This window comes from Falco punctatus, assembly GCF_963210335.1.
Source record: "Falco punctatus genome assembly, chromosome: 15".
NCBI classification, from domain to species: Eukaryota; Metazoa; Chordata; class Aves; order Falconiformes; family Falconidae; genus Falco; species Falco punctatus.
In genome coordinates this window covers 23042552-23056773 of record NC_137595.1, presented here as the reverse complement: position 1 = coordinate 23056773, position 14222 = coordinate 23042552, and the positions used below count along the sequence as shown (strand labels likewise).

Genomic DNA, 14222 nt, shown 5'->3' with positions numbered 1-14222 from the left:
AGCAAAGAAGAGGTTAGAGACTCCCCACACGGCTCCACAAGCCCAGCCAGGTATTTCCAAAGGGAACCTCAGGATCCTGTAGGATTAGTCAGTATTTAAGGGAGGCTATGCTGCAAGCACAGGACTTTCAGGAAGATACACAGCACTGGGAGCAAGGAGTTTACTGTCAAGTAAAACTCTTCTTGCTGATTTTCTACAGAAGGATGCATCACAACAACAGGCAAGACTGAGGGCTGTTCAGAATACGAGTGCAAGGCAATGCTAGACAGCCTCCTGCACTAGGACAAGCCAGAGCCTCAGAAAGCAGCCCAAATTTCCTACAGAAGGGGACCAGTCCGCACTACCCATGTTCCCTGTATGCCAGGCTAGTTTCTAGAGGCTTTTTCAGAGAAGGGCTGAATTCTACTGCCTCTCAAGCAAAGAGAGATGAGGGCATGGAGCTGAAAGGATGACAGGAGCAGGGAAAAAACCCCAAATATCAAAGCTCAGTACTGACACCTGCCTTTGTATCGGTGGTTCTGACACTTCCTCTAAAGCGGTAACGCACAGCCCAGGAGGAAATGCAGCGCTTTTCTGTGGTTTCACCCTTGCCCCTCAAACATACACTGGTTTTTAGTTTATGGTATCTTCTGGAAAACCACTACCACCTGCCACAACCCCCTCTCCTTCCCATAAAAAAAGAGGTCTCATGTTGATGTTACCTGATCAGATAAAGCTCGTTGTTCCAGGGATAGACATTGAGAACCGGCCCGACTCCAATCATGTGATTGTGACAGTCTCCCACGTTCTCAACATACTCGTGCTTCAACGGCACCTTGCTGAGCAGCTCGAATTGATCAGGGGCTTGCTGGAGAACCTGCTCTGCTGCATAGAAACCATCCACCAGCAGCGTCCGCCCGCCTGTGCCCTCGTGCTTCAGGCAGTGAAACACCTGGATGCTGCACGGGCGAGAGAACCCAGAGCACAAGAGAAAAGACCTTGGTTGCCTGTCCCATGGACAGAAGGTGCTCCCCACCGACACAGCCAGATGCAGATGGATGCACCGCCCTTCTTATTTCACCAAGACCTGCCAGGGGATGGAGACAGACCGGCAAGAAATGGCTGTACCTGCCATTTCTTCAGGCCCAATCTCACACAGCTTCCTTTCTGAGAGAACTGCCTACATTGCCTCCCAAATCAAGTGACATGAGTCTGGGAGACTTCAGGTGGTGTAGGATCAGGCCCGTGTCACCCAAAACCCATGCAGGCAGTAGGATGCAGAGGTTCAAAAGCACAGAACTTCTCTAGAGCATCTCAAAACAAAATGTCTTTAACTGTCATGCTGGTTGTACTGTTGAGGTCTCCAGGAGCTACAAGGGGAGTCCAGGGTGACTCTCATTCAAAAGCACGTACATCGTGGTCTCCCATACGCAGGAGACATTCCTCAAGGCAATACATTAAAGACCCTTTAGAAAGCTTGGAGCGGAGGATTCCCCAGTAAGCAGCTTACCTACATGGACATCCCCTCCCTAGTGGGAAGCCATCCAACTCAGCTTTTGTCCTTCTGTTACTTCTCTGAAGCTTCTCTTTTCCTTCATCCAAGCAACATAGGCATTGTACTGTTAGGAACAAATACCCAGGAGCTGCCTCAAGCCACCTACTCCCAATTTTCACAGTGTATCAACCTCACTTGTTAGAAAATTAACTGTGACCTTCTGGGAAAGCCCTTACCTTCTGATCTCCCTTCTGAGCCTCTTAACCCAGACCCACAGCAAGTGATGTGGCAGGACCTCCCAGCTCCACCCTCACCAGCACCTTTTCACCTGGGTGATCAGTCACCCTTCTACCCACAACATTTTCAGGATAATTTTACAAAGTTAGTCCACAAGCACAGGAGCAAAGAACACCCTGTGCCTCAAAGGCAACAACCTCCTGCAGCTGGGTGCACTGGGAAAGTCTCTTCAGAGGGCAGGCTCTCTGGTACCTGATGAGTGAGATAACATCAAAGTCTTTCCCATAGCCTGGGGAGTTTCTATCCTCTACTCTGCAATAATTTAACTGGAGACCTGTCACATTTGGCTGAATTCAGCCAAAGCATGGGTGGAAAGCAGACATTCAAATGAACACATCTTTCTTGAAAAACACCTCATTTCATTTAGAAGCAGGTCAAAGACCGTTTCAAGTGTGTTGGAAGTAAGTCTGAAACAGTCTGGGAAGAAGGGATTTCTGACAGAGATGGGGGCTCAGGAAAGCAAGAAATTCATGTTCTTCCTGCACAACTATGGTTTTGCAGAATTGCAAGCACTGATGGTTTGTTTGCCCTACTAATTTAGCCCATGCTGTCATTGCTTGATATACTTCAGTTGGCTGCAGATGAGAATACACCTACCTGCAGGGAACCTTTCCAAGTAGAAAAGGTATAAAAATAACTAATGAGCTCTATAGTTCTGGCACCAAGCAGTTTAATCAAAGGTCTTTTGTAGGCTGAAGTTCTGATTACTAATTACTCTTTTCATTTGATTTTGGGGAAGATCTTGTGAGCTCCTAAAACAAGTCAGCCAAGCAGGTTAACGCTGCATAGGTCACGAAAGCACGTGGGCTCTGCAGTCAGCTGTGTACTTGGAACAGAGACGCCAACTAGATCTGGCTTGAAGTGTGTGGCAGGACCTATGCTTTATGCATCTACTTCCAGCTCCACAGAGCACAATAAAATCCACTTACTTTGCTCCTGATGTTCTGAAGGAGCTCGACAAATGCTACTGCCCAAAAGCTTCCTGCCTGGTTGGGCACAGACAACAGTGCTCAGCACCTGGGTAACTCGACCTTTCCTGGTCTGAAGAGCTGCTCTGAAATCCCCATGCAGCCAACAGATCTCACCTCTTCTTTGCACCACAGGCCTTCTCCATTAAGATGTTTAGCAAGTTAACAGCCTCACTTGGGAAGAGCTAATCTTGCCCTAGGGCAGGAGGTGTGGACTGAAGGACTCCTCTTTCTAGCCCTAGTGCCATACCAGATCACAGTACTTCCACCCGTTCCACTCCAGGCCATTTCCTGATGATTCCCCTCTTGATTGAAATAAAAGCAGCCAAAAAAAAAAATTAAGATAGAAATTAAGCCTAAGCCTCTTATACTTCACTGTGAACCATGACCGAGGCTGCTGCCTTCCCTTCTCTGTGTATAAAACTCACACCCCAGAGGGTGTATCAGAAAAGCCATTTGCAAGCTAGAATTTGGGAAACAGTGCTGTAGCTACAAACTGCTTTTACAAGCAGACAGCTGTGAACTTCGAAGGGCTGGGGAAGCCGGGTTTCTAACTACCTACAGGGCTGGAACCACTGCCAAAATGCAAACCCCAACCTGTTTGAACTGAAACAGAGCAACAGCACAGAGCATATGTGAGCACAGCACATCCATCAGCAACCACTCACACAGCCTGGGAGCACAGAGACAGTCACTGCGGGCTGTGCCAAACCCAGCTGTTCTCCCTCCTCTCCCAGAGGCTACCGCTGACAGAGCTCAGCCAGCAAAAGAGACAGTGCTGATGCAGGCAAGGAGAGCTTGCCGCTTTGCCAGATGTACCCAAGAGACCAAATCAGCTGCTCATTCCTGTGAGGTTGAATGCTGTCTGTCAGTTCAGAGACAGAGGAGGGGGATTTCCGTAGAGAGGCTTCAGAGTAGCACAGAAACAACTACAGCGCTGAGCCATCTTTGTGGCTATGAAAACTGCTTGAACCACAGCAATACCAAGCAGCAGCCAGCACTAACAGTCATGTCCTAGGTCTTCCAGAATGCAGGCAGTAAAGAAGTTCCGAGCATAGATCTACAGACCTCCCCAGTCCACAGGGATCAGAGAGGGCCCAGAATTGCTGTGTGACTAGCAGTAGTACATCCCATCAGTAGCACTGGAGACAATGAAGCCCAAGCATCACAGCATCACTGCTAATTGCTCCTGCCTTCTGCACTTTGTGTCTGTGAACCAGCCAAAGCACTTACCCGCAGGGCTCCTGGAAGTAGGTTGTGTCGGTGTGACGATCCAGAGCCAGCTTGGTGTAGGCAGTGTCCCCCCGAGAGAAGTCAGAGGTAAAGTACCACATTCTACCATAAATGGTCTCCCTGCAAAAGAGGCAGGCAGTTATCACACAGCACTGCAGGGATCAGCGCGCTGGTAAAACAGATCCTCTCCTGCATATGAAGTTGCTCCTCTCCATCCTATGTACACAAGAACTTAAGGCAGAACAACTTAACGGAAGTCACATTGTCGAGAGATGGTGCTTCTAATGCTGCTTCTAGTACTTAATTTCCCTTTCCTTCCCGAAAGACTGATGGGAGCGAGACTTGCTTCCCCTCCACAGATACAGATGACCTTGCCACACCAAACATCAGTCTCAGTCAAATCAAGGAAGCCACTGAGGGATGAGGAGTTGCCAGAGTGCACCTAGCCCTTGCTTGTACCCACTGCAGTTACCCAACTATCCCATTTCTTGTTCTTAGGATCCTGAATTTTCACCCGTGTCCCCACTACAACATTTGCAGAAGGGGACAGACAGAAGGCAGGGACAAGCACTACAGGGTGAGGGTGCCTGGAGAAAGAGAGTTGGCTGGATATTCTTGGAGCCCCTCATTTCTATTCGGAGTGACAATTCGCTAGAAGAAAATCCTCCTCTTCCAATGGCCCAAGGCAAGTTCAACTGTTTCTGTAGCTTGGACAAAAACCTAAACTTAAATCCCAACCTGCCATGCTGTTGGTGTGTTCTAAAGAAACACAGAAGAAATATTTCTCAATATTTTTATTTAGCAAGAGCTACAAATTGTTTTTGATCTCCCTGGCTCCCAGGGCCAGGGCTGCCCTTCCTAACCTTTCAAGTCATAACAGGAAATGTCTCTCCTTGCAAAGCTCTAGTCTTCCCAGACAGGCTACTTCCTTCAGTCACTCCTCCCTGTGCACAACCCCACTATCGCAAAAGTCATCATATGCTCCTGAGGCAGTTCCATAACCTGCTGACTCCAGACTTCCCTCTAAAAAGAGGTCAGATCCCACAGTGCAATACTCCATCTCAGTTCAAGCAGAGTGGCCAGAGGCTGTAGAAGACCCAAACCTTCTGTTTACAAACACTGTACAATATATAGGATACGGCAGCAGCACACAAACAAGAAGAAAACGGCAGTCTACGCTTCACAGCTCCTCTACAACATGGTCAGTGGCCTTCCCAGGGCAGCCCTAGTTACCTGATTAAGCTGATCCTTTCCGCCAAAATTTCCGTGTCCTCTTTGGTGGGAGTGACATTCTCTACAAAAGCAATCCCATATAACAAGAAGTTTTGCAGGAATTCCTTTAGCCCCTCATCTGTCTCCAGGAAACTCCGGCAGTCGATGGATGGGACCTGGGCTTGGCGGTAAATTTCTGCATTCCAGAGAATCCGCGGGTGCATGACCTGCTGCTTCTGCCCCTCATAGCTGTTCTTCACCAGCCACTCCAGCCCATACCGCGTCACGTGCCCATCCGGCCCTTTGACAAGGGAGAAGAGTCGCAGTCACCACAATTGCACTGAACAGCCCGAGATCATGGTCAGCGCAACCGCCAGTCTAGGACAGTCCCCATCCTTTTAATTTTGTCTGGTGACAGACTCTTTGCACTCCGATGCCACCCAAAATATTATCTGGTTAAGGCCACAAGTCCCAAAAGCCTTGTCGCTGCTGCAACAACTCCAAATTCAGAGCCAAGTATTTCAATTTCAGTGGGTTTGTTTTCTACTGACAGGACTCCAAGGAGAAGTAAAGCATTGAAGACAGGCCCATAAAAGAAGGTAAGCTACAACAAAAGGAAGAAAGCAGCTGGGAAGCCAAGGAGAAAGGACAGAAAATGTGAATTCTGATGAGGGACACCAGCTCAAACAGGACAGGTTAATGAAAAGAAAACCAACCATTTCTTGACCAATTTGTTCACTACCTGCATAGCTGCTGTGTGCAAACAAACGGGTAAAATATGCAGACAGTGAAGATACACACAGCTCTACCCAAAAAGGGCTGGGGAAAACAGACACAGATTGAAGACTGATGCACTTACATGCTGCTAAGAGCAGCAGTGTTTAAAGCCTGCTTACAGCTAACCCCCTCCCAAAACAGCTACTGATTTAAAAATAAGGTTGCCCTCTCCCAGCAAAGCTAAGAGTGGGATCCAGCAATACGGCTCCCTCCAAGCAGGGCTGGTGGTCCATGAAATACAAAGGGCACAGGTGCTTTGCTTCTTACACGTGAGGAAGAGTGTGGTCTCATCCACTCGGACAGCCTTGGGTTTGATACCCAGGTCCACACTAGCCGTGTCCAAGCTGCGCTGGTTCGTCTTGGCATTGTAGCAGGAAGCAGAGCGGCAGTGGTCCCGCAGCCACACAAAATCGAAGCGCATCAGTGTGTTCGCATACCTGAGTTCTGCAAAGAGGGACAGGCTCAAAAGATGCACTGGTGTGAACAGTGAGAAGAAAGAGAATCAAGAACTGAAGCCAAGAGCCCACAAGTTATGATCCCACTTACAGGGGATGCAGTGCCTCTTTACGTACATTAAGCTAGCCTGTCACATGAAGACCAGGCAGAATATCTTCTTAAAAGGCCTGGCTGTCAGTGATCTCACCACTGCCTCCCTTCTCACCAAGCCTACAGGCAATCTCATCCTGCAACAGGAAGAAGCGTGGCCAACAAACACGCTGGTCACATACTTACCTCTTCAACAAGCCATAAACTCTGAACTGTACAACAGCTGCTGTACATGACATAGTTGTAGACCCCAGCACAGGAATTACAGGGAAGAGTGAATCAAATAATCACACCGGCATCCAAACTGTACAAACATTACAGGCAACATCAAGACCTCGATGCAAAGCTTTGCTATCCGCTTAGCATTACAATAACACCTCTCCTCCTTGTTCCATCCCAGGACAGCTCAGGAATACTCAAAGCCCTTCAGATGGGGGTCAGAGCCAGCAGAGGCAACAGGAGAGCCCTTCCTGCTCTAGTCCCACTCAGCTTTGAAATCCAGCTATCAGAGGTCACCTTGCAGGGGGAAAACAACAGCCTTTCTTGGGGCCACTGTGTTGGATAAAGTACTGAGCTGTTCCCTTTGCTTACAAGAGGCTTAGATAACCAACATCTCATTATTAGCCTCAGTGGCCATCACCCTGGCAGACAGGCACTGGACCAAATCAAACAGGCCATGGGGAAACATATGCCTCAGTTGTCAAGTCACCTCCAAGAACAGGACAAATATCAGCATTAGACAGCATTCACAACTGGCTTGCTCCATAACTTCACATTAAGACACGCTCTCCTTGCTCTTTCTTTAAGCGGTCTCTCGGTGAGGTACATTTGCATGAAAAAGGCTTTTATGCCCCCTGCTGCTCATGCCATCCAGCCACACAGACAGACAGGCTGCTTGCAAACCTGCTTCAGCAACAGCGTTTCATGCATCAATGTTTTAAAGAAAACCTGCACAAGTGGGGGCAAGACAGCCAGGCACACACCAAACCAGCCATCCTGCCTGCCGGTCAGAGCACTACGCAGAAAACAAGCGACTGACAGGCCAAGGCTCAGGAATCCCTTGATTTGATTTCTGATTTAGTATTGTCTTGTTTATCGTAAAAGACTTACCGCCAGCAGAGAAACCTGCTCCGCCCTGCCTTTGGGAATTCCCAAAGGGAACATGAAACAGACTCCAGTGTGCATCCCTCTAATGCAGGCCATTTCAGAAGGAAAAAAAAAATAAAAATCACTCCCAGGAAACAAGGGCAGAAAAAAAAATAAAAAAATCTCACTCCTCTCCCCAGACAGACTCAAAATCAGGTACACACGCACCCAACACACCTACCTAAATGGTCACCATGTAACTGCCAGGCACATTTGAGGGACTCTGGGGCTGTGTGATGCCAGCGAGCTGCAGCACCGAGGACAGCCCTTCTGTCACGGGACAGCCACAGCAAGTGATGTCTTGCACTTCCACTCAGCTGGCACGGCACCTTGAACAGACATGCCAGCCTCCTGCACCACATCCTGAGAATCAGGAGAGAGAGAAGGGAAAGAACAAGGTGACTCGGCTGTGCTACTGTATCACATCCTGGTCTCAATCTCTACACTCTTGTGCCAGGTACTGGAAGCATTTCTGGGAAAGCCAGTATCATCCTCCAGAACTGTAATTTACTGACAAAAAAGATGAGTGAGACCTAGCCCATTGAGGAGGAAGAAGAGAAGTGGGCACGATGACTGGCAGCCTGGCCAGAGGAGAGAGTCACTTACCTCCCAAGCACCATCTGGACATGAAAAATAAGCTGAACACAGAGTTTGGAGAGTCTCATATTAAATGCTTTCACTGCCAAGTCCAAGTACCATTGTCACTTTTGTATTCTCCCAGTGACAACACAGTCAGGCACGCTGCCAAGCTTTTTCCCGTGCCTACAACCCACGCTTATTGTTAACATCACACAGGCTGCAACAATCTCCGTGAAATTGGGCAACCCTTGCTCAGAGCAGCTGCAGTAGATAGTAGGCATCACCAACACTCCAGAGGAAGACCAGGACGTTGCATGTGAAAACTGGCTGCCCTCAAAAACTGCATGTAACAGAAGCAACAGGGAATTAACCATTAGGGGTCAACCAATGTTTTTAAACAAGCAAGCTAATCCAATCCACACGCATCAGCTGGAAGCAGAAGGAGGAGAGACAAGGCTGTCTTGCTTATTTTGTGACCACCATAAACCACTGCAGAACACAGTCCTGAGAACACACAGATGAGATCCTAGGATTTACCAGGCAAAGCAATTCCAGAAGAGACAGCTGTGCGTGCAATGTTCTTGTGCTAAATACTGGCAAAGCCTCGTCTGCTGCAGGTCTTGTCCCTTCTCCAGCCTTCCCAGTTTGAATTCACCATTCCCACACAGAACTACAGAGACCAGGGAAGCAGGGAAAAGTGACCTTGGTTACAGAAGCAAGAACTAGGGGAATACAGTAATTAGGTCAGTTCTGGAAAAAGTATGCAAAACAACAAGGAGGAAGAAGATCTCTACTTCTACTGAAGGACACAGCTGGCATGGAAAAGGAAACCAATTGTGGTTAATTTTAGGTTGGAGATTAGAAGGTGATTTCTCAGAGGGAGATTTGTAAAAACTCTTCAATACAAAGAGCAAGGGCAAAAACCTTACAAGTTTTAAGATATGAAGCTAGAGTCTACATGTGCTGTCATGTTTATTAATTTCTGGAGGTCAGGTCTAAACCCAGCAGGATTTTAACAGCACTTTGGTCTGAAGCGCATAGAAATGTGGTGCCACTGGATAAGAGCACAGACTCAGAAAGCATTTCTTATCCTAGACTTCCGATTTTCCTTCATTTTCTTATCTGGAGAGTACAGACACTGACGCTTTGGCCATCCAGCCTGCTTTCCTACTTCATAGCTGATTCAATGCATAGATCTCAAAAGCTGGCAATAACAATGAAATCAGCAGAGGTGCCACATTGCCAGACAACAATTTGCTAAGCCAGAAAAAAAATAAAATAATGCAGACAGCCAGCTCTAGGGAAAAAAAAAAGTGCAAACATTTTTATAAAGAGAACATGGTTTGAGAGTAAGATGCACTTTTCAGCTACCAAGTTTTGCAAGGTTTTTGGCCACAGCCTGTGCACAAGTCCCTGACAGTGTGAGCACTACAGAAAGATTTCAACTCAGAATTTTCTGATTTCTGTGGCTGCTAAAATGCAATAGTCACTCCTCAGCAGGCTGCAGGGAATCGGGCTGTCCTGGAAGCCATACAATCATAGAATCACTTAGGTGAAAAAGACCTTTAAGATTGAGTTCAACCATTAACCCAGCACTGCCAAGGCCACCACCACTAAGCTATGTCCCCAAACACATCTTTGTAGATGGTGACTCCACCACTTCCCTGGGCAGCCTGTCCCAGAGCCGGACAGCCCTGTTGGTGAAGAAATTTTTCCTAACATCCTGCTTAAACCTCTCCTGGTACAACTTGAGGCTGTTTCCTCTGTTACTTGAGAGAGGAGACCAACCCCCACCTCGCTACACGCCCCTGTCAGGCAGCTGTAGGGAGTGAGAAGGTCCCCCCTGAGCCTCCTTTTCTCCAGGCTGAACCCCCCCAGCTCCCCCAGCTGCTCCCCACAGGACTTGTGCTCCAGCCCCCACCCCAGCCCCTGCCCGGCGCTGGACACGCTCCAGCCCCCCAGTGCCCCCCCTGCCCTGCGGGGCCCAAACCTGCCCCCAGGGCTCGAGGGGCGGCCGCACCATCGCCAAGGGACGGTCACTGCCCTGCTCCTGCTGGCCACGCTGTTTCGGCTACCAGCCAGGGTGCTGTTGGCCTTGGCCACCTGGGCACCCTGCGGGTCATATCCAGCCGCCCCCCCAGGCCCTTTCCCGCCAGGCAGTTCCCAGCCCCCAGCTGCCTGGGGCTGGTGTCCCCCCGGGCACAGAGCAGTGCTGAGCCTCACACCACCGGCCTCAGCCATCGCCCCTCAGCCCAGCCCCCCTGCAGCCCCCTGCCTCCCCCAGCAGGTCAGCATGGCCCAGCCTTGGTCCCCTCGCCCAGATCGTTAATACAAGACATGAAACAGCTCAGAAGCTGATGTCTCACTCCACACAGGAGGGCAGGCAGCGGGAGCTCCTTGCTGGCTGCCTGACACCTCCAGTAACCAAGATCTCTGCTAACACAACTGACCTTGCACTTCAAATACTGCTGCAAAGCCTGTGAAATTCTTTATAAATACCGACTGAGCTGCAACATCCTGAAAGACTCCAGCATTCTCACTACAGACCAAGAAAATGGGGCACCAGAGAACTTACACAGCCTGAGCCAGAGCTACCAGGCATCTGAAGACACACAAGAATACTCACTTTTCTCTTTAGTAGTCTCCAGCCAGCCAGAATATCAGTTTTGTAGAAAGACCCGTGCTAAGTCCTCGGAAAATGCTTTCCAACATGTGCGACCTCCCCAGCTTTGAAAATTTAGTATAGGAAAAAAGAATTAGCAAATCTGACACGCAAACTTAACACTAAGCAAAGAAAATCTACAGCTATAGAAACCCAGAAGTTGACTATGAAGTTTATTGGCAGGACATTATTTAACTCCCTGAACCAAGCATCACAGCTTACAAAGCTTGAGACTATTCTTTGAGAAAGACACATGGGAGGGAAGACACTTGCTCAGTTTAACTTTTGGGTACCAAGGATGTCCACTAACCCAACGGCAGCAGGCAGGGAAGCAGCAAGCTTATTTGCACATGTCTCATGTCTCCTCACACAGGACCCAAAACTGACTGGAAAAGCTCATCTACAAATCCATTTAGGAAGTGGCCTCTGCCTGGGGCAGCTCCAGCTGAAGTTGTATCTTTCTGCACACGCTCCTTTTATCTCACCCTCTTCCAATATCAACACTTACCAGAGAAAAAACAGGGAATAGTAAGTGAACCAGATATTTAATCAACGAGACCTCTTGCATCTCTGCTGTTCTTGCAGGAAGCAGACACCACAAACAGCTCACAGAGAAGCCCTAAATTAAATTTTTCCAAGAGATACTGAAACTAAGAGGAGTTGAAAAAAAACAACAAAAAAGGCTATATGATTTGAGAGGATTTACATTTTGCCTTTGTGTTTGTTTAGTGAGAGCTAACAGCTTTCTCCTGGCTGGAATTAGTTATGCGAACAGCTCTTTCCCCCCAGTCTTCCTGTTTACTTCGCCTTTATGCTTCTCATCTTTAGCTGTCCAGACCACACACAGCTCACCTGGGTAGCAGCAAAATGCAACAGCTAAGAGATTTCAAGACAAAATTTCCCTTGAAATTCAAAAAGAAAAGGCAGGAGGAAGAAGACATTGAATGACCCTGTATGTAAATGCAAGTGGACTTTGGGAAGGGAGTCATGTTCAGTTACCAAGCCTGCCCCTCTCCCAAAGCAAGACAAAACCCCATGCAGCCATTATATGTGAATATGTTCTGTGTGGCTCATCCTATGGAAGAGTCCACCACATGGTAGATGAAAAACAGGAGCCTGCACAGAACTCACACTTGAAGTGACAGGGTGAACAAGAGGAACAGGGCAGCAGGTGCTAGAGGGAAATGGAGAAAACTCAAATATATTGTGATTTGAGGAATTATCATAAGTCTCTTGAGAGAAAAGACAAGAGACAGGCTGTGAAAGGAGGCAGAAGGAAGAGCTGGCCCTCAGCAGGGACTTGTCTGTCCAGACTTCCCTTCTGGCCCTTGAGCAGTTTGTCACACTGCTCACACAAGAAGCCTTTGAAGTAACCAATATTGTTTTTAACCTCTTTGATAAAAAGCCACAATTCCCATTTTGAGCAAAGAAAAATAATGAGCTGGAAAAATTAGTGACCAAATAGTTCCACCAATGAAAACATATATGGAAGGAGAAACCACACCGATCTGTGGTCTTCAACCAGTATTTAGCTAAAACCTTCCAGGAACAGAGCAACACTGGCCTGTTGGCATTAGGGAAGCAGCTCCAGTGCCCTAACTGCTGGTGCTGTGAACAGACCTGTTTCATCACTCTGTGACAGCATGTCCAGCCTGTTTTTCAAGCTCATTTGGCATCTGAAAAAAAAATATGTGTTTTTCATTAAACTTTTCCAAACGTTCAGTGGATTATACTCACGCATCCTTTCTCACTGCTAGAAGCGTCTGGCTAAAGCAAAGGTTTCTGATCCATAAGAAACAGGAAAATTTCTGGTAGCACAACAGGCCTCATACTTCAAAAAGAGAGAAATAAATTAATAAAGAAAGGGAATGCGGATAGAGAGGAGTGCAGCAAAGCCTGTGACAGAGCTGCTGCGCCAGAACCAGAGGAGCCAAGTACACGAACCCAGGTGACAAACCCCTGTGGTGGGCCAAGCCCCCTGGAACGGCAGACACAGTTGCTCCATTGCCAGCGGAGTTCAAGGTTTAAAATCCTGAGCTGACCTAGCTTACCTATTAATTACAAAAGAAACAAAAGGCTGATTGCCTGTTCCCTGCTGAGAAAGGCTCCTGCCCCCCCACTGCAGACTGCTCTGCCACAGCAGACAACTGTATGAGATCTCAGCTGTCAGGAATCAGATTATCCTTCCAGCCCTTCCCCGCAAGGGATTTCAATTAAATTAAGGAGCTAATAAAGACATCCCAGACACTACCAGCTTCGCAGCTACTTCATTCTCCTAGAAATAAAGGTAATTATCTGCTCACCCCACGTTTAACACCAGCCGCCTGACTCCAGACCCCCTTTCCATAGCCTTACTGCAGTCTCCCGTTTGCTGTTTCTTCAGCTATCTCAAGCAAAGCCTTTTCAGGCTGCACAGCTTAACAGAAACAAGCTCTAATTCTTTTCTTCAGCAAAGCAGCCAGCCCTCGTGGTATATCTCCCACAGGGATACTTACGACAGTAAACTCCTGTTAGTAAATCACTTCATGCACCCAGTCTGAATCCTGCCCTGGCAGAAGGGCCAGGCAGCTCTCCCAGGCAGGGAGGGGTTGCGTTTTATCAGGGAAGGAGAGGAAAACAGCTCTGCCCACGCGCTGCCCTTGGCTGCAAGCTTTTAATCACAAACTAAGGGGATCTGACGTCTTAATCCCCGTCTGAACCCCGGGCCCGTAACGTTACCTGGGGCCGTGCGAGCACGGGGCTGAGGTGGGGGAAAGGACGGAGCGAGGCTTCCCACGGGCCTGGGGCGCTGCAGGGACGACACAGGGTCCGCGCTGGTGGTCGCGGCTCTGCCCTGCTCCCTCCGGCTGGGCCCTGCACCCACCCGGTGCAACGGCCGCCCGGAGGCTTTCCCACGCCGGCTGCGGCAGCTCGGGGCCGGCGCTGCCCGGGGCGCCGCGGCTGCTGCAACTGGAGCTCGCTGAGGCACGCGGAAAACGCCACGTTACCAACCGCACGCTGAGCGCCCGGCCCGCCCGCAGCGCCGGCCTCCGAGCAGCCCCCGCGCCGCCCGCCCCCTCCCAGCACGGAGCGCAGGGCCCGGGCCAGGCCCCGCAGCCAGCCCCGGCACGACAGCCCGTACCGGGCCCCGAGGGCCGCTAAGGAGCCCCCGCCTCAGGCCCCGACCCACCTCGGCAGCTCCCCCGGAGCTCGGAGCCGCCCCAGCTCCTCCTGAGCGGCTCCACCTGGCCCCAGGCCCGCGGGGCCGGGCAGCAGCGGCGGGACCGCGGCCGCCTCAGGCGGCGTCAACCGGCGCCGCGGGCCGCCCCGGGGCGGGGCTGCCCCACCG

General features: G+C 49.6%; 1 protein-coding gene across 12 annotated transcripts in view; it reads right to left on the bottom strand.

Moving 5' to 3' along the window:
* Nucleotides 1-14222, bottom strand: part of TMLHE (trimethyllysine hydroxylase, epsilon) — an 18446-nt gene extending 4224 nt beyond the window's left edge. Inside the window, exons 1-9 of one of the 12 annotated variants that reach the window (XM_080365350.1) lie at nucleotides 14064-14222; nucleotides 13613-13853; nucleotides 12632-12725; nucleotides 10859-10959; nucleotides 7835-8016; nucleotides 6229-6405; nucleotides 5206-5485; nucleotides 3973-4092; nucleotides 702-938 (exon numbers count right to left, since the gene is read on the bottom strand). In XM_080365350.1, the coding sequence (XP_080221476.1) occupies nucleotides 702-938; nucleotides 3973-4092; nucleotides 5206-5485; nucleotides 6229-6405; nucleotides 7835-8015 (995 nt within the window). In that variant the 5' untranslated portion in view covers nucleotide 8016; nucleotides 10859-10959; nucleotides 12632-12725; nucleotides 13613-13853; nucleotides 14064-14222. Of the gene's footprint in view, nucleotides 1-701; nucleotides 939-3972; nucleotides 4093-5205; nucleotides 5486-6228; nucleotides 6406-6533; nucleotides 6557-7617; nucleotides 7697-7834; nucleotides 8017-8259; nucleotides 8573-10858; nucleotides 12571-12631; nucleotides 12726-13612; nucleotides 13854-14063 lie in introns of those variants that run through there. The other 11 variants (XM_080365347.1, XM_080365349.1, XM_080365346.1 and 8 more) reach the window with 11 other exon arrangements.